General features: G+C 37.9%; 2 protein-coding genes across 4 annotated transcripts in view; one reads left to right on the top strand and one right to left on the bottom strand.

The window, feature by feature from the left end:
- The window catches only part of LOC111147227 (ankyrin repeat and IBR domain containing 1), a 152,187-nt gene extending 143,350 nt beyond the window's left edge, over positions 1 to 8,837 (bottom strand). The window contains exon 1 of the mRNA XM_022503121.1: positions 8,439 to 8,837. The gene's annotated coding sequence lies outside the window, so the exon portion shown is untranslated. The remainder of the gene's footprint in view (positions 1 to 8,438) is intronic.
- A 270-nt stretch (positions 8,838 to 9,107) lies between these two features.
- Positions 9,108 to 19,708, top strand: part of LOC111147252 (KRIT1, ankyrin repeat containing) — a 36,074-nt gene continuing 25,473 nt past the window's right edge. The window contains exons 1-6 of one of the 3 annotated variants that reach the window (XM_022503174.1): positions 9,108 to 9,459; positions 13,364 to 13,403; positions 13,632 to 13,761; positions 14,649 to 14,808; positions 17,585 to 17,677; positions 18,857 to 18,986. In XM_022503174.1, the coding sequence (XP_022358882.1) occupies positions 13,660 to 13,761; positions 14,649 to 14,808; positions 17,585 to 17,677; positions 18,857 to 18,986 (485 nt within the window). In that variant the 5' untranslated portion in view covers positions 9,108 to 9,459; positions 13,364 to 13,403; positions 13,632 to 13,659. Of the gene's footprint in view, positions 9,498 to 13,363; positions 13,404 to 13,631; positions 13,762 to 14,648; positions 14,809 to 17,584; positions 17,678 to 18,856; positions 18,987 to 19,708 lie in introns of all 3 variants that reach the window. The other 2 variants (XM_022503176.1, XM_022503175.1) reach the window with 2 other exon arrangements.

Genomic DNA, 19,708 nt, shown 5'->3' with positions numbered 1-19,708 from the left:
ATTTGGGGGGACCTGCTTAGTCTTGGCCTCATCCCTCATAAGTTACAGTCACCTAACTGGATTTGATCTTCAGTTAAAACAAGCAGAGCAATGAATGATGAAAGAAAAAACTGAAGGAAGTTGCTTCTCAGCCTGGAATGCCATGTGGGACCAAAGGTGACTGAAAGAAAGACCAGTAAGCCTGAATTCCTGACAGTATTGTGGAAGCACCATAACAGATCTGCATGGCTTACCGCTAATTTCCCACTACTTATGGAAAATGACACCCCTAATTTGTTTATATCACTGTTTTTTAGATTTCTAGAGCAAGTGAACATGATACCTCATTGACAGGAAAGACAATACAAAGTTAGAAGAAAATTTACGAAAAAGGTTTTATTACCTAAGATAGGAGAGAGATATTTTCAAGACAGAACAAGCAAAAGCTACAGAGAAAGACACAAATGATTATATGAAATACCCCCTCCCCAAAATGTATGGCAAACAATGCCAAAAACTATGACCCCCTCCTCACAAAAAAGACTGACAGAACATATTTGCAAAGAAAGCTAAAGGATTATACTGATAACATAACAAAGAGAACCAAAAAATTGGTAAGGAAAAAATCCAATAGGAAAACGAATAAAGATATGAATGAGCAATTCATAGAACTGAAAAATCAAAAGGACCAACTAATATATCAAATGATGCTCAGCTTCACAAAGTTAATGAAATGCAGAATTAAGCACCAAAAGAAACATTTTACTCATCTGCTTGCAAAAACAACAACAAAAAAAAATCAGCGATAATAAGCTTGTGGGGGAAATACTCTTGGACATTAATGATGGCAATAAGAAATATATCAACATTTCTGAAAAATAATCTAGTGTTACTTATTAAAATTAAAATGGCATGTATTGTGTACAAGATACTCATTGCAATACTGTTCATGATAGACTAGAAACAACCAAGACGTCTAAAATAAGCACAGATATGGTTTCAGATATCTATTGCTACATCCCAAACTTAATGCCTCAAAGCAATTATGTTATTTCTCATAATTATATAGGCTGGCTGGGCAGGGTTGGCTTCTTTTTGTTTGTCTGTTTTTGCTGGTTTCACCTCTGGATCCTCTGTGGGTACATTCAGCTAAAGAGTCAGCTGGGCTAGCAGATCCAAAGGAGTCCACTTTCATGTCTGTTGGTAAGTGCTGTCCACTGGGTAGTCTTGGTTCACTTCCAAGAGACCTCTCTCTCATCCTCCTATAGGCCAGACCAGCTTCCTTACATGGCAGTTGCAGGCAATCATCCCTGGAATGTCTCTTAAGGACTAACCTCCAGATCTCACATATCACTTCCACCATATTCATTGGTTAAAGCAAATCACAGGGTCAACCAGGACTCAAGAGATGGAGGAACAGATTATGCCTCTAGAGAGAAGCAGCAAAGCCATATTGCAAAGGGGAATGGATAAGGATGGAAGGACTTTATGATTGTTAATCATTAATCCCAGGTAGGTAGGGGTGTCCGCATGTATGTGCATGCACACACAATGGATTATTATATAGTCATTAAAAAAACAAAGTGTAGAATATATTATATTCTAATATATTAATATAGAATATTAATATAGTATGTTATCATTTTTATATGGGGAAATTATGTATACATTTCATCATATATATGTATGTTTATAAATCCTGGAAATACACTTAAAAATTAACTAATGAGGGTGCCTGGGTGGCTCAGTGGGTTAAGGATCCTGCCTTCGGCTCAGGTCATGGTCCCGGGGTCCTGGGATCGAGTCCCACATCGGGCTCTCTGCTCGGCAGGGAGCCTGCTTCCCCCCCACCCTCTGCCTGCCTCTCTGCCTACTTGTGATCTCTGTCAAATAAATAAATAAAATCTTTTAAAAAATTAACTAATGAAATACTGGGCCAGGCAAAGCAGTCTGCATGCTGGCTAGATAAAGGGCACTAAAGGCATGTCAGGAAGGCCAGCAGAGCTGTGAGCCAACTAGCCGGAGGTGAGGATAAACAGGTGTTGTGTGGAGATCTGCACAGGGTCATAGGCCCAGTCAGGGGTTATAGATCCACAGAAAGGCACAGGCCAGTAGGCCCAGCAATCAATGACATGGGGTGGTAGAAGATGGTCTACATGGCAGGGAGAATGTAACAGTAATGGAGCAGTAACATGCTGAGGAAGTAACTCAAACAACTGGACAAATGATAACTACACTGAGGCTAATGGGAAGCCAAATTTCCTACTCCAGAGAAGACATTTATAAATGTGGAAAGGAAGAAGGTTAGAAAGAACCCTGGAGTATTAGTCTGGAACTGAAAGGATAGGGACAAATTTATGGTTTAATAATACATATACCCAGGTACAGAAATAATTATGGAAAATATACATGTGTGTATTATATATGTCTGAGTATACAAACCATACTCAGAGTCATAAATTTCCTAGTTCCAAAAGTAATGACACCCCAGTAACAATAAGCACACTGAGCCTCTAAATCTTTGTTTTTAAATACCATCTTTTACAAAAGCAAACAACAATAACAAAGATCAAACAGGATTCCTTAGAGAAATGGCTGATTCCAGGGTTAGACCAGGCAAAGCACAGAATGAACAAGGAACAGCATGTTCTGCCAGAAATGCACAATGAACGAGATGGGAGCATGATAAACAGGCATAGGAGCCAGCTTGAAGGGGCTCCCACAGGCTAAATCAGGAACAATTTAGACAGCAAAATAAGTAATAATAGTAACAAATCACAAAAGATTAAATAAAATAGAAATTCATGAGTCCTTACAGATTTAATAAACAAATAATTAAATGGGGGAGAAAGGAAAGTTCCACTTTATGATAAAATCCCAATTAATACAAGTAGAAGAAATAAGAGTAATAACATTTGGCAATCGTCATAGAAGTGGTTAATTAAGGTGAGAGTCTTCACTGATACCCACATTAAGGCTAGTGATTAGAGACGTTTGATAAGAAACAAGGTGCTGGCATAATTTTGGAATACCTCTCCACAAATACTGATCAAATACAAAAGGATACCAAAGTGACAGGTGATTTATTTATTTTAAAGATTTTATTTATTTATTTGACAGAGAGAGCATGAGTGAGTGAGAGCTCACAAGCAGGGGGAGGGGCAGAAGAAGGGGGAGGAACAGAGGGAGAGGGAGAAGGGAGAAGCAGGTTCTCGGCTGAGCAGGGAGCCTAACATGGGGCTTGATCCCAGGACCCTGGGATCATGACCTGAGCTGGGAGGTAGATGCTTAATCCACCAAGCCACCCAGGCGCTTCTGATCAACGTTTTAATCACCAGCAGTGACAAGGATGACATCATATGCTTCTGGATGCAAAGTGCTAAGAGCACAGACCCATTTCTGTGGTATTCCTGCCACAAATGCATGAACTGACTGGAGTCAATAGGGAATATTACACGAACCTACGCTGAGGATCATCCTATAGAATGCAGGGCCTTATACCTTCAAAACCTGGCATGGACATGAAAGAGGGAAAAATGAGGCTGAAGAAGTCTGAAGAAACATGATGACTAAATATAACATATATTCCTGGATAGAATCCTGGCCCAAAAGAGTAAGAGATATTATTCCAACCATTGATGAAATATGAATAAGTTTCCTTGGACTAGGCAATAGTGTTGTACCAACACTTATTTTCTGATTTAGAGGGGTTTATGTTGGTTACAGAAGAGAGTGCCTTGCTTTTGAAAAAACAGACACAGTGTTTACAGGTGATGATACACCATGTCTGCTGCTTGCTCCAAAAGGTTCAGAAAAAAGACTATAATAATGGGTATGTATGCATGTATTTTTACACAAACACACACACATATATGTAATGTATGTATGGAAACAGAGAGAAAGCAGGCAATAGAAGAAACGCAGTAAAATATTAACAATACTGAAATCTGAGGGAAGGAGGTACAGGAGTTCTTTGCCTTGTTCTGGCATCTTCCTACAAGTCAGAGAAAGTCATTTTTTCTGTAAATCATCTTTTCTGCCTGAGGTCAGAAAACAGAATAAAAATCCTGGCTTAAAAGGTTTATTTACAAACTTTCCTTTACAATACTCTGAGGGGATAGATTAAGGAGGACAATGTTTTTATGCTCATCTAGAGAAGAGCATCTCAATTTTTTAAATGAAGTTCCTTTCTCTTCATGGATTTTTCAATAGGCATTTTACAATTCAATGAAGAAAGGAATCTTGATTTACTTATCTTAAAGGTCCTAGCACCTAACACATTTATAATTTAGTCACTGTTATATACATGAACAGGAACTCCCAATATTGTTCTAATCAGAAAATAATGACCTGGGTATCAAGAATTCTGGTACATGGAAAGGAAAAAGCTATCTATGTCAAGTTAAAATATGTCTGACTGGGGCGCCTGGGTGGCTCAGTGGGTTGAAGCCTCTGCCTTCGGCTCAGGTCATGATCCCAGGGTCCTGGAATCGAGCCCCACATCAGGCTCTCTGCTCCATGGAGAGCCTGCTTTCTCCTCTCTCTCTGCCTGCCTCCCTGCATACTTGTGATCTCTGTCAAATAAATACATAAAAAAAAAAAAATCTTTAAAAAAATATGTCTGACTGAGGACAGGAAAACATCAAGGATTACCTTTCTTGGGAACTTGAAGGAGGAATAGTATCTGCTCTATAGTCCTAAAAACAGAGGAGTGCATAACCAGCAGCAAAGGTCTTAACCTCAAGAATGGCAAAAGGTTGAAAGTTTATGGTAAAAGCAAAACAAAACAAAACAAAACAAAAAAAAAACAGAATAAAATGTTAAGAATACAATGAGGTTTTTGGAGAAGACAGTTGACAGTGGAAGATCATCTTTTAAAAAAATGTGAGAGGCTCTGAGATGATTAGACTGAACTGTATCAAACTGCTGGTAAAGCATATATCCTAAAAGATGAACAAAATTATTTTGTAATCTAAAGAAATACATTTTCACTGCAGAGACCAACACTCTCCAAGACATTAGACAGTTATTAAAATTATACTCAAAACTTAAAAAGCTGAATAGATTTCATGTAACTCAACACCCTATCTTTCCTGGAGAATACACACATTTTAAAGAACATTTTATAAGCTGTTATAAACTGTGGAACTAGGAAAAGAAAAAATTATACATGCCTGAAGATCTATATTACAGTTAACCATAATGAACTTCAGAACTGTTTTTTTCTAAGGTTTCAACAACTACTGATTATTACATTGATAGTATACAATTCATGTGCTTTAGAAAACAAATGATATTAATCATTTATTAATCAATCATTAATCAGTAATCAATGAAAATCTATTCAAAGCATTATTAGAGAATTAAAAATTGCTATAACTATATTACGTCTTTTTCTTATAGAGGAATCTTAAGGTTGAATCTTCTCTAGCATATTACAAGTAAAACAACATTCAGCATTACTATAAATCAGAATCTGCATGGTTGTTTTTTTTTTTAAGATTTTATTTGTTTATTTGACAGAGAGAGATCACAAGTAGGCAGAGAGGCAGGCAGAGAGAGAGAGAGGGAAGCAGGCTCCCTGCTGAGCAGAGAGCCGGATGCGGGACTCGATCCCAGGACCCTGAGATCATGACCTGAGCCGAAGGCAGAGGCTTCACCCAATGAGCCACCCAGGCGCCCCATCCGTATGGTTTTTAAATGGAGTTTTAAAACTTTTTAGGACCGTTGTAAGAACTGGATGAAATTATGTATATAAAGCCTTTAGCATGTTAGTACAAGTACTCATAAATGGCATTTAATGTATTTATTCTTATAGAAAAGATATGAAACAACCCCCAAATACAGTAAAGTGACTTCAAAACCTATTAGAGATGTCTGTAAAGGCAAATGGATAGGATCACAGTCAAAAACTAGACCGGCAAACTCAATGAGGAAACCAATCACAATTTATTTATACTGTAGTCCCAGGATCTAACATAGTGCCTGGCACACACAGTAGGCATTCAATAAAGGTTTACTGAAATGAAATAAGTATGAAAGTAAGTTATCTCAAAAGAAAAAAAAAAAGGTAGTCTAAGACTGTCTGAAAAATAAACTTAGAGTCCAGAAATTACTATTCCCTAAGCAAGTGACTTTCAGAAAGGAAATAAAATACACAAGCATTTTTAAAACCATGCATAGCAACTCCTCTCCAACTGGTCTTTTAAATAATGATCAAGCCACTTTCAAATCTGTTTTGGCATATGTGTCACATATAAGTCTAAATTACAGAAAAGTATTTTAAAATTTCATCTAAATAAATGTGTTCATCCTCAAAGAAGAAAAAAGCACCCAAAGCACTGAGGAATCTTTTCTAACTTCCATTCAAGGAGACTCAGATGAGCTTAATTCACGTTCTTCCATCTATTTATATGTGAAAATTAGCTTGAACTTTTACTTACAAGTACAATGTAAATACACAGATTTCACTTTCACAAGTTCAACTGCATACTCCAGAAAAGGAAGAGGAAAGAAAGAAAATCAGGTCTCTCAAAAGTGGGCAGTGCTATAGAGTACAGAAGAGTAACTAAAAAACTTTTGTCTCAGCAGCCACCTGTTAGAACTCAGCCTTATGGCATAATCTGCACGGTTTTGGAAAATTTTCATATTGAAAACTCAAAATTCCCAGTGCTGTTGGCAGGCGGAAAAAGTGTAATATGAAAATACAGTGCTATCTTCCCCACACTCCTTCCAAAAATAACAGGGATCAATAGACTTAAAAAAAAGAAAGAAAGAAGGAAAAAGACTCTTCCAAGTTATAGCCAATTACCTCACTCACATTTGGAAACTCATCAATTTTCTGAAAAGCAAAACCATACCTTTAATAATACACTCAACTCTGTATAGAGCTTGGCTTCTGAAACAAGCCAGTAAAGTATACTTCCAGACAGACAGCTGGAGCTAAATCTCCTGGGCCTATTTCAAACTAAAATCTGTGAACAGTATGAAGTAACAAATCAAGTAATAGATCCAAATCAAGTGCTAAAAGAAGGTTTTGAAAACAACCACAAAAATCAACATTAAACACATCTACCTTTCTTAACACAATGACTATATTTTTAGAAAAAAAATAAACCAAGGCTATCAATTTACATTACAGAACAGTTTACAGAATAGTAACAAAGAACTGCATTATGCAGAATAAAATTATTCTTAAGTTATTATTTACTTCCTATAGTGCCCTGAAAAGTGTCACCACCATGATGGCGTGTTAAGAGCTACTGTTCAGTCACTGACAGCATTACAATTATTTTTTAGTCTAATTTCTGGAAAGTTCTGCAGTTTGCCAGTTTAAAAAGCAAACTAAATTTAAAAAGAAAAAAAAAATGCCTACCCTCAAACTGGAAATACACACTGAAGATATTCACAGTTAATTTCTTTTTTAAACTAAGAAACAGTAAGGTCATAGGCACAAGTGTGTAACATCTGTAGGTGGCTGATCTAAATCAGTAAAAGTCTCTCTGAAATTAACGATTTAAAGTAATATCTTACCAAATATAAGCTGACACGATCTTTAAAAAAATCACTTTAACCACTAACAATGCAACACTTTTTTTCCCACATCATACACACACACACACACACACACACTTCGTAAATTAAGAACTAAACGTAAATCCAAAACACTAAAAATTATTTAAAGACATAAAAACATACTGAAAATATTAGACCTTTGTTTTTAAATTCGTTTCTCAGATCTACTAGCAGAGCTATTCTGGAATGGATCTTCATTCCAATACAAGATTGCTTAATATGCCAATTCCGTGTGAACATAGCTTGTGAGACTAATTCTTAAAACCTCAGGAGATGCTTAATTACAGCTCTAGTTCCAATTTCCTGCGACTCAAACAGCAATGTACAGAATAGAGCTTAAACACAGTTAAGAAGGGAGAGGAATGAAGGTCCAGGGAACGACCCATCTTTTGTTTTGGTGTCAGAGGCTGCAAAAATAAAGGTTCATCAGAGCTATCGGCACCTATCCCCACCCATCCTGACGATGCAGAGCACTTTCACCCATCCGCTCAAGACCCTCTAGCCCACGAGATCCGCTGAACCCGTGGCTTTCCGTCTCAAAAAATGGGGGGGCGGGGGCGGAGGTTGGGATGTCTGGGATAGAGAGAGAAAGAGAGGGAGGACACATACATTTGAGGACAGAGGGACAAGGAGATGCATCTGGCTGGGGAGGATGGGACGCGCCACTGAGACTTGCAAATTCGCTGGGAGAAAAGCCCCACGGGACCGACGGAGGATGCTGCCTGTTCAGGGATGGGGACAGAGAGGGGTACAATCCTCCACAAAAGGAAGGAGACACATTACTGGGAAACCCGTGAGGGCGTGAACTAGGCAGCGCTGAACTCGGAGCCCAAAAAGGGTTGAGATAGCCTCATACACACTCGTATGGTGACGCTGAGACTTACGGTTACTTCCCGGGCTGAGGGTAAGAATCAGGTGGACCCCGCAGCTCTGCACTTCTGCCACCGCCGTGGCCGCCTCTGCCTCTCGCGCGGAGCAGGTGACCTCAGGTACCCTCCCCGCCCCACCCACCCAGTCGGGCGCCCCCTCCTCGCTTGCCTGGGTGCGCCCGCGGGGCAGAGGCTGCTGGGGCTGAGGGTGCGCACTGGAGGCCCGCGAGGAACCCTGCGTGAGACGGAGGCGCCCGCGACGAGACTCAGACTGGGCGGGCGCCCCCCATCCCTCTCTGGCCGCCGCGCCGCCTCACTCAAGGGAGTGGAAGAGGGGGCGGTGGCTTTTGCCTCCGCCTCGCGGTCAAGTCCGGCTCATGCTCAAGCCTTGCGCGCGCGCACGCAGCCCGGGCCGTCCTCCTCCCCTCCCCCGCCGCCGGCTCAGCCCCTGGCGTGCCGGCCGCTGCCACCTCTGTCCTCGAGCCGCCGCCACCAACCCCAGACAGCCCGCAGCCCCAGCGGGAAGCAGCAGGAACGGCAGCAGCTCGTCCGTCGACCCGGAAGCTCTTCCGCCGCCAACTGCGACGCTGCAAGGGGGTGTAAACCCGGAAGTGATTTCCTCGCCCCGGTAGCGGCGGGGTGGAAAGGAAAAGCGTTTGAAGACCTGGAAACCCTTAACTTCGGGAGAGGGTGGTATCGTGCTGAGGTGCGAGAAGAGGGAAGGACAATAAAGAACTAGTCCACAAGAGTTGCTCCGAGTCCAGAGACCCGGGCTTTTAAGGCGCGTTTTGGGAAGAGGGGCCGAACACGCCCGGAGACTTCTGGTGGCCACCAAGGGTTTTCCTGTCACAGGAAGTTAGGCCCGGCTGCTGGGAAACAGAAGGGAAGGAGAAATGAGAAAGCGGTGACGGCACCCCGCCCCGCAGGTGACTCTCCCACCCAGTGAGTTGAATGTAGCGGCCCGGGAGGTGCTCGGCCGCCCTCACGGGTGAGACGAGGAGGAGCGAGGACCAGACTCCAGCGAGAGAAAACAGAGGTGGGAGGCTGAACTATCTCTACATCTAGTTTCTCCAGGCAAGGAATTTATTTCTTACAAGTAGTAACAAAGAAGCCAAAGCCACTCTTGGGGTGGCAGCTCTTTGAGGAAAGAGCCGTGCACGTCCTTTCCTGGTAGTGGACGTTGGTGGGTGGTGGCAGAGGAAGAACCTAGGCAGATTGTTATTTTTGTCATTTCAGGGAAAGCGATTTACAGCCTGTCATTCCACCTTAGCTCGCCCCTACACTTCTTTCCATCTTTTGAGGCTTTCTGGCCTTCTTTGCTTTTTATTCATAGTGGGTTTTTTTTTTTTTAATCTTCAAAAGAAATCTTTTTTTTTTTTTTAAAGATTTTATTTATTTATTTGTCAGAGAGAGAGAGGGAGAGAGAGCGAGCACAGGCAGACAGAATGGCAGGCAGAGGCAGAGGGAGAAGCAGGCTCCCTGACGAGCAAGGAGCCCGATGTGGGACTCGATCCCAGCACGCCGGGATCATGACCTGAGCCGAAGGCAGCCGCTTAACCAACTGAACCACCCAGGCGTCCCAAATCTTCAAAAGAAATCTTTGATGTAGCTGGCCCGACTCTGGATCTCACTCCCATTCCCTTCTCACTCTGTTGGAGAGCTTGTGTGCCTTCACAGTTTGTTTGCAAATGCGTCTTTCTCTCTGCATCTACAGTCTCTTAACTGCTTTGAGAGCCTCATCTTATTTGGGGGAAATGCCAGAAATACAAATATGTTTTTATAACAATATAAAAACAATTCACTCCATGACCTTTGCCCGTTAACCCCATGCTACTGTATTAGTTGGTTCTCTTAGAATTGGGTTGCAGAACTACAGCAGCAGCTGATAGATAGCATATTTACATATGCTAAGCATGAAATCATGGTCCTCTAAATAACCTTGGTCTTCACTGTAGAATTTCATTTGGTTCCCAATGCCAGTATTACTTAGTTCCTTCTCTGTAAGCCAAATTCAGTGTAATTGCCTTCAAAAGCAATTTGAAGATTATTAATCTTAAATTACAGAACAATGTCAATTAACAGAAAGCTTTTGAAAATTATCAGTGACACTTGTTGACCTTGATAAGTGATGATTAGGAGAATTGGTTGAATGGACAAGGAGAAAGCAAGCTAACATAGGAGTAGAACCGATGGGTTTTTCCTAATCTACTTTATTAATACTTCCTCCCTTTGTAGTAAAAGGATGAGATTTTTATGGTCAGCAAATCCCTGTAGAAGAATTCTTACATTTAGTCTCCATCTCTTCTTTTTAATGTTATAATGCTTTAAAATAGTGAATTGTTCTAGGAGAATGCAGAAGGATCAAGTAACTTAGCTACTCCGCCTCAGCTTTTTTTCCCTGTAAAATAGGGATGATAATGTCTACTTTCATCGGGTTTAGGGGGAATAAAATGAATTAATATATGGAAAGCACTTAGCATAGTGTCTAGCACATAATCACTCTAGGTGTTAGCTATTCACATTATTTTACAAACATTAAATGTTATATTCAGAAAACAAAAGCAATAAAGACTTAAGGACAACCTGATAAAATCACTATGTGGACAGAAGAGTTTTGTGGGTTTGGCTTGGTTTGGTTATTTAAAGTTGACATATGTTTAAAAAGATTGAGAAACATTGCTTAAGGATGGAAAAAGGTAGATCATTTTCTGTCTCAGGAACATTTTATAGAGACCTAAGATAAAGTCCCATTTTTTGGTTTTTACTTATGAAGACACATTCTGATCATTGGTGGTAATTTCTATGAGCATGCACTTTGCAAACTGGTAAATCCTCTCGTCAACTTTGACTTGTGCTTATTAAGTTTATAATACCCATATTCACATACTATATCTTCTCTTTTTCTCTGGTGTAAAAGGCTTTCGTTTGTTCATCAGTACCCAACATAGCAAATTATTTTTTTGAAGATATTTACTTTTTGTTAAATAGGACTGTATGGTATAGCAAAGAAATGTTGAAAAGCCTGCCCCATGGGGACTAAATGGCATTTGCCCACCTCCCCTTTCCCAGTCACAGTGATAACCAGAAATGTCCCTACATATTTCCAAATGATGCCATGTAGGGTGCCACCCCCAACTGAGAGCCACTTCTGCATATTTGTAAGGTCTCATTGCTTGGAACATTATCATTTATGCCTAAGCATTTTTCAGAATAGAATGAACCATAAGAAAGTGCCACTTAGTCACTTGAATTACCTAAAACTTAGTCTAAACATAGACTAAGTATTACTTCTAAGCAAACTTTAACTCTACCTTTCTCTATTATTTTTAGCTCGAGTTATTCTTTTCCAGTCCCTCTGCATGTGTTTTTGCCTTAGCAGTTTTGCCTTGGTATGTTAGTAGCTTTTATTCTTTTCCTAACTTAAGCCTTAGTTTTCTTCTTTCATGTCACAGGGAATATGTATATTTCAAATATTCAAGTATGAATATTTCTTGAAAATCAATTGTTAGAATCTTTCAGAGATATGTTTACATTGAATGGTATAAAAACAAAATACTGTAATCCTCACGGTCATGCCTTTTTTATTAATCATATTTATTTTTTAAAAGTTAAGTGTAGGGGCGCCTGGGTGGCTCAGTGGGTTAAATCCTCTGCCTTCTGCTCAGGTCATGATCTCAGGGTCCTAGGATCGAGCCCCACATCGGGCTTTCTGCTCAGCAGGGAGCCTGCTTTCTCCTCTCTCTCAGCCTGCTGCTCTACCTATTCGTGATCTGTCTGTCAAATAAATAAATAAAATCTTTTTTTAAAAATCTTACAGTATTTAATTTCTATACAATTTACTAGATTTCACTTCTCTACAAAGAATTCCAAAGTGCATAAAATGTGTATAAATTCATTATAGTAAAGTGTTATCTACATTCTCATTGAAGTAATCTGATAGGGAATAGCCTTATCTATATTTTATATATATATAAAAAATTAAAATTTGAAAATGACAAATAATTATAAGAATAATTTAGATCTAAAAATTCTTCTAATAAAGAATGAAATAGGGGTGCCTGGGTGGCTCAATGGGTTAAAGCCTCTGCCTTCAGCTCAGGTCATGATCCCAGGGTCCTGGAATCGAGCCCCACATCAGGCTCTCTGCTCAACACGGAGTCTGCTTCCCTTCCTCTCTCTCTGCCTACTTGTGATCTCTCTCTCTGTGTCAGATAAATAAAATCTTAAAAAAAGAAAACGTGTACTGTGCAGTACTAAATATTCCAGAGAAATGGTGAGTATTAACAAAGCATCTTGCCAGATTTTTTTTTAAATGTAAGTTGACCAGCACAGAAATTGATTGCTTTAAATTGTGTTTAGAAAACTAAAGATTACTTGATTTTTCTTTTAGGTGCTTAATGGAAAAATGTTATGTGCTACATATGTTATAGGGTGTATTCACAATACAATGTGTTTTTTTTTTTTTAAGCAAGGTAGGTAGTGCTTGAAATACAAATACTTGTTGGAAGTTCCTCAATGGACACTTAAAATCAGTCTGGGGGGAAAGTGTGTGTGTGTGTGTGTGTGTGTGTGTGTGTGTGTAAAATACATATTTGGAAGAAAATGCTGGAGTTATCTAGGGAATTGATAATGGAAGTAGAAAATATTCACAAGTCCACATTGAAAGATTTTATCCACTGACCACAAGTTTTTGACTATGATAGGCATTGCCAAGGAATATTATAAGGTATACTTTAGCTTATCTAAATGTCAAATATCAAGGTTCTTTCTAAAGATTTTGGAAATAATGTCAATGGCAGCTGCCTATTTCCAGCTTCCACACTATTAACAATATGACATTTACTTGTGTCATGTATGGAAAATAAGTGTAGTATTTAGGTCATTATTTGCTTAGTATTTAGAAGATATTTTATAATCATATCACTTTTTTTTTTTTTTAGGTCCAAAAGGCAGATTCTTATGCAGTTCAGACATACAAAAGTATGTATCTCCATTAAAATTTTTTTATCTTTCACAGAAAAGGGAAAAAGGACCAAGAGGAAATCTTAAAATTATAAGTTAAGGTTTTGAGTAGTTTAGGATTAAGATAGTCATCTCTGGCTTACCTTTTAGGTAGTATATATATTCCAAGATAGAAAAATAAACATGTTATTTTTAAAATTGTTTTTCAAAGTGATTATGCTAATTATGTATCTCTTAATATTGCAGGGGATTTCTGTGTTTGTTTTGTAAAGCAATGGGAAATCCAGAAAACATAGAAGATGCGTATGTTGCTGTTATTCGTCCGAAGAATACTGCCAGTCTCAATTCTCGGGAATACAGAGCTAAGTCATATGAAGTAAGAACAATTTACTGACATTTGATTTGCTACCACTGAATGTCATTTTCATTTACATAAAGTCTTATCATCTCCTCTAAATTCTTGTTGACAACCTAGATCTTGAAAAGATAGAATTGACCCTCCTATATCTCTGCCCATCACGAAGTCTTTTTGTCTGTTGCATGCCTTTTGACCATTTTTCTATTGATTAATAGGTATAAATTATTAGACATTAAAAAATAGTCACTTGAGTTTTCCTTATAACATATAGATTCAGTTTTTAGTATGATTTATTAAATGGCTCTCAAAAATTAAAGTTGCAGAAGTCAGCTCATTTCAAATTCAATGTAAATATTGTTCTTGGCTATTTCCCTAAAGAACTTTTTTATAGTGCATTTTAAAATATCTTTTTACCTTTAATTAAAGTTTTAGACAATTAAGTTACTTCTCTGTAGTCCCGAATTGTATTAATTATATTAGAAAATGTGATTGAAGCCAAAAAACCCTAAAACAGAATTATCTTATCTATAACAGATTCCAAGCATCATAGAATACTGCTAATCTAACCTACCTCCAACTAATTTCTCTAGCACTTTGCTCAAATTGCTTTTTTAAGGTTAGTTACCTGAAACCTATTAAAAGATACCGCAGAGGCTCTCAGGATGCTACTGCTTCGGCAGTGCTCTGGGTTACTAGTTCTCAATCCTGGCTGCACTGTGGAATCATCTGAGAACTTTAAAACTTCCAGTACCAGGGCCCCACTCACTAGATACTGCTATTGTCTCAAAAGCTTCCCAGGATATTCTAATATGAAGCTGGGGTTAGGAAAGACTGCTGACTTACTATATTCTAGGGCAAGTAAACTTTATTTTAAGCTTTCTCTCTTTAAATTTTTCTCATCTAAGATTTTGTTGCATGAAGTTCCCATTGAAGGACAGAAAAAAAAGAGAAAGAAAGTTTTGTTGGAAACTAAACTTCAGGGCAACAGTGAAATAACACAAGGCATACTGGATTATGTAGTAGAAACCACCAAACCAATTTCTCCTGCAAACCAGGGTATTAGAGGTAGGAAACTTTTTTCTTTTTTCTTTTTTTTTAAATATAGTTTGCTTTGAATGCTTGTAGAGAAAGATATTTTTTAAAATGTGTTAAGATCATTTTCTTCTGAGTTGCCTAGCTGGCTCATTTGTTAGAGTGTGACTTTTAATCTTGGAGTCATGAGTTCAAGCCCTATGTTGGGTGTAAAGATTACTTAAGAATAAAGTCTTTTTTTAAAAAAAAAGGCGGGGAGATCAATTTCTTTTTATGTACCTTTCCATTTAAAAAAAAACTTGAGGGGTGTCTGGGTGGCTCAGTCAGTTAAGCATCCACCTCTTGGTTTAAGCTCTGGGCATGATCTTGGGCTTGTGAGATCCAACTGCCTCCCGCTCCGCACATAGCAAGGACTCTACTTGAGATTCTCTGCCTCTCTCTCCCCTCCACACCCTGCTTTCACAGACATGCATTTTCTCTCCCTCACTCTCAAATAAATAAAATCTTCAAAAAAATTTTTTAAAGAATCAGAAAGCTTTTTTAAAGTTATAACCATGCCCTTCAAGAAATACCTTGACTATGAGGCTCCTGGGTGGCTCAGTCAGTTAAGTGTCTGCCTTCAGCTTGGGTCGTGATCCTGGGTCCTGGGATCCAGTCCCACTTTGGGCTCCCTGCTCAGCAGGGAGCCTGCTTCTCCCTTATTCTGTACTCCCCACCCCAGCTCGTTCTTTCTCTCTCTCAATAAATTCTTATATAAAAAAAAAAAATTGACTATAATATTTTTTTAAGTTGAAAAATAGTTAAATAAGTTGCAGTGTTAATGATTTGCTCAGTAGGAACAGGAAACCAAAGAGTGGCTTGAAAACAAAGAAAATACAGATCACTTTTGCTAGAAGTATAGTTCTCTAGTTAAGTATCCCTGAACTACTATTTTTAGTTTTCTACTTCAGGACAGAGGAAACTAAAAACCTTGCATCATACTAAACGAAAGTTAAGATTCATGGATTAGGGGCACCTGGGGTGGCTCAGTGGGTTAAGCCTCTGCCTTCGGCTCAGGTCATAATCTCAGGGTCCTGGGATTGAGCCCCGCTGAGCAGAGAGCCTACTTCCCTCTCTCTCTCTTTCTGCCTGCCTCTCTGCCTACTTGTGATCTCTGTCTGTCAAATAAATAAATAAAATCTTAAAAAAAAAAAAAAAAAAAAATTCATGGATTAGAATCCTGTAAGTTGCCAGGTGGTAGAGGTTTCTTCCTATTTGGTCACAGGAAGAAGATCCTTTTCAAAGAGCCAAACTGAATTACTGAAGTATTAAACTTGAAAGGTTCAGTCACCATTTAAAATATTAGGTAATATATAGCCTAGGAAACTGTTTAGAAATTAATGATAATTTTCTCAGGCTGTAGCCTCACAAAACGTGAGAGAAAACTTAAAAGTTAGAGAAATTTAAACTATATCCAAGATTCAGGCATTATTATTAAAAAGCTAAAGCTAATTTCAGTCAAATGGCTGTTAAAAACAGTTGTAGATGAGGTAAGGCATATACTTCTGTTTATTCAGTGTTGTTTTTTTTCCTATTAATCTTTCTAGAGATTGTCTAATTCATCTGTCTCAGTAAAGAGTCTGTTTTTGTTGCAGAGATAGGGCTGAATCTTGTGATTTGAATTACTATTTTGGGTATTTGTTCTGTAGAGATAGCTGAACTATAAGCCTCTGATTCATAATTTTTGGAGCTATCATTCATCATTTTTTACCTTTCCAATAGGTAACCTTCCCAATAGGGCCTGAATTGTTGGGGCTCTAAGCATTATAACTCAAGATTATAATAAGTTACTGCATAGATGTACAGATCCTTGATACATATTCTGAGTCCTGCAAAGAGAATCTCCTTTTCCTAATTATCAGATTGACTTTTTAATAAGAAAAAATTATCTAGAAATTGAGCTTAGCTTAAAAAAAAAAAAAAGGACTATCCTTATGGGTGACCCAAAGGCTCTTTTTGGATGCCACAAATTTGTCAGTCTTTTCTACCTTGGTCTTGACGTTCTCTGATAAATTTTCATTTAGACTTGTTTTACTATTAATAAATTGTTATAGTTATCAGGATATTTCCTGAGAGCACATTCCTGAGACCTATATCCAAGTCACATATTTGAGCTAAGATAGACAAGTCATAATTTGCTATGAATTAGCCAACCTCTGTCACTTGGTCCATTTACCCAGATGGGGGATGAAAGTGGTGTCAATATTAACAAAGATGTCCTCTGGCCCAGAGAAAGGAGTAGTACTCTTAGAAAATTTCCTGCCAGCTTTTTTTTTTATTTAAGATTTTATTTATTTACTTGACACAGAGAGAGAGAGATCAAAAGTAGGCAGAGAGGCAGGCAGAGAGAGGGGGGAAGCAGGCTCCTTGATCCCAGGAGCCTGAGACCATGACCCAAGCCAAAGGCAGAGGCTTAACCCACTGAGCCACCCAGGCACCCTATTTTAACTCCTCTTAATGCTGCCTTTTAAAAAAATATTCTAGTTCTCAAAAAAGAAAATTAGCTCTTAACCAGAAAACAAACCAATAGTTACTACTGAGGGGTTGAGTGGGAAGATGGGGGAAATAGTGAAGGAGATTAAGAGTATACTTATCTTAATGAGCACCGAGTAATATATGGATTTGTTGAATTGCTATATTGTAAGCCTGGAACTAATATAACACTGTTAGCTGCACTGGAATTAAAATAATTTTTTTTCTAATTCTCAAGGAAATTTATAAAATTTAAAAGCCCATTATTTTTATTTTCACTGATTTTTAAAATGGTTAGGAAAGCGAGTGGTACTAATGAAGACATTTCCTCTGGATGGGGAGAAGATGGGGAGAGAAGCAGCATTATTTATTGTTCCATCAGTTGTCAAAGGTAAAGTCTAAGTTTTATCAATCTTTATGTACTTTAGATGCTAAATAAAAGTCTACTGAGGAAGTTAGTAACTTGCATTCATGGTTATTATTATAATACTGTTTTAAAACAGTATTATATTTAATACTGTAAAACAGTATTACATTTAAAACTGTTTACCTATTTTTCAGTTAGTAGTTAAGATGAGGAAATTTATTACTTAAAAAAGTATTTTGATTTCAAAGTAATATTCAGCCTTCTGGACTAAACAGTAATGTTTTTGTTTCTGGTTTTAAAAGCAGAATAAAGAAGTGAGGAGGGAAGCCATAATTGAAATTAAAAATTTTCAGATTATAATAAGGGATTTTTCAAAGGATATGACTAGAAACGTATTTCAGTATTTTGGAACATTAACAGACTATGATCAGGACATGTCTGGGATTTGGCACAAGAAGGTGTTAATAATAATTCTAAAATACTCTGCCTAACAACATTGGTAATATTTAAAGAGTTTAGATTTAATGTAAAAATTTAATTTGAGTCTTTGACATCCTGAAATAATTGAAAAACACTAAATTTCAGTGCAGACTTTTCAGCCTACTAAATTTGTGCCTTTGGGCAAATCACCTCTTCTAAGCCTCAGCTCTATTTGTAAGATAGGTATCTTCTTCTACTAAGTTCATTGTGCTAGAAGCATTCAATGAGGTATTAGATTTGAAAACCACTTTGGAAACTTTAGCGTACTGGCCTCCTATGAGGCAGTAATAATTCTGATGATAAATTAATGACCCAGTGTGGATATGCCATTATCCTGCTGCTCACACAGTACTTATATGTATTTTATTAGCCAACTCTAGCATTCCAGATATATATTTTTTTTCCCAGCTATACTTAGGCTGAAAAGTACACTATTTTAAACGGTGTTGGAAATCTTATTAATCAGTTTTACAATATTGTCGAAGAAGAAAAAGAGGAAACAATTTCTGCAATCCTGCAAGAAGAATATACGTCTCCTAATTCCGAATGGATAAGGTCACAGAACTAGTCATCAGTTTAATCAAGGTCTTCTATATCTAAATCTAAATCTAAAACAACTCATGTTACACTGAACTACTTTTTAAAACATACTATATAATTTTAAATGAAAAACATGCAGTTGTAAACCTTTTATATGATCGCATTATTCATTTTCTTTTTCAGATAATACTAAATATACGTATACTCCAGGATGCCCAATTTTTTACTGCTTACAAGATATTATGCGAGTCTGTAGTGAATCCAGTACTCATTTTGCTACACTTACAGCAAGGATGTTAATAGCCTTGGATAAGTAAGAAATGCCACTAAAAATATTTTTTTAAACAAGTCAAATACATAGTAGAAATTAGCTCTGATAGAACAGAAGAAAATAATAAAATTAGTAATACATGTATGTAACATAATGTAAAGTTTTTGAAGTACACGATAAAAATGAAAAGCCCCAAAGACAAGATTGTCCTGGTTTGCCTGCACCAGCTAATCTTCTTTCAAAAATGACAAAGACTGCCCTGGATTGAGAATTAAGATTCCTTGTTATACAACTAGATTTAGTTTTTGTTTTTGTTTTTTTTTAATTTGCAAGTTGAGTTACCATTGCCTTTATTTCCCCTTCTACTTTGCACTAGTTTCCTTATGTCCATCTGTCCTCTACTTTTTCAATAGAACTAATTATGTCTTTAAAAATAGTTAATCTTATGAAACAAACTGAGGGTTGCTGGAGGGGAAGGGGGTCAGGGGATGAGGTAACTGGGTGATGGACATTGGGGTGTGTTTGTGTTGTGGTAACCTGTACCCTGAAACAAATAATACATTATATGTTAATTTAAAAAATAGTTAGATAAGCGAATGACTAAAGTTCTCTTTCTGTTTTCCCTGATGGTGGGTCAAATGGCTCCTCACGTTGTTCTGATAGATTTAGTATTGAGTTACTCTTAGCAGTGTACAGGTTGTTTAGACTATCATGCCTTTGTCCTTCTGAAACTACAGAGCTAATGTCACCTCCATCTCAGTGGT

The sequence above is a fragment of the Enhydra lutris genome, unplaced genomic scaffold, assembly GCF_002288905.1.
Source record: "Enhydra lutris kenyoni isolate GAN:26980312 unplaced genomic scaffold, ASM228890v2 scaffoldscaffold16, whole genome shotgun sequence".
Lineage (NCBI taxonomy): Eukaryota > Metazoa > Chordata > Mammalia > Carnivora > Mustelidae > Enhydra > Enhydra lutris.
The sequence above is the reverse complement of the archived record's forward strand: the minus strand, read 5'-3'. Positions and strand labels throughout refer to the sequence as shown.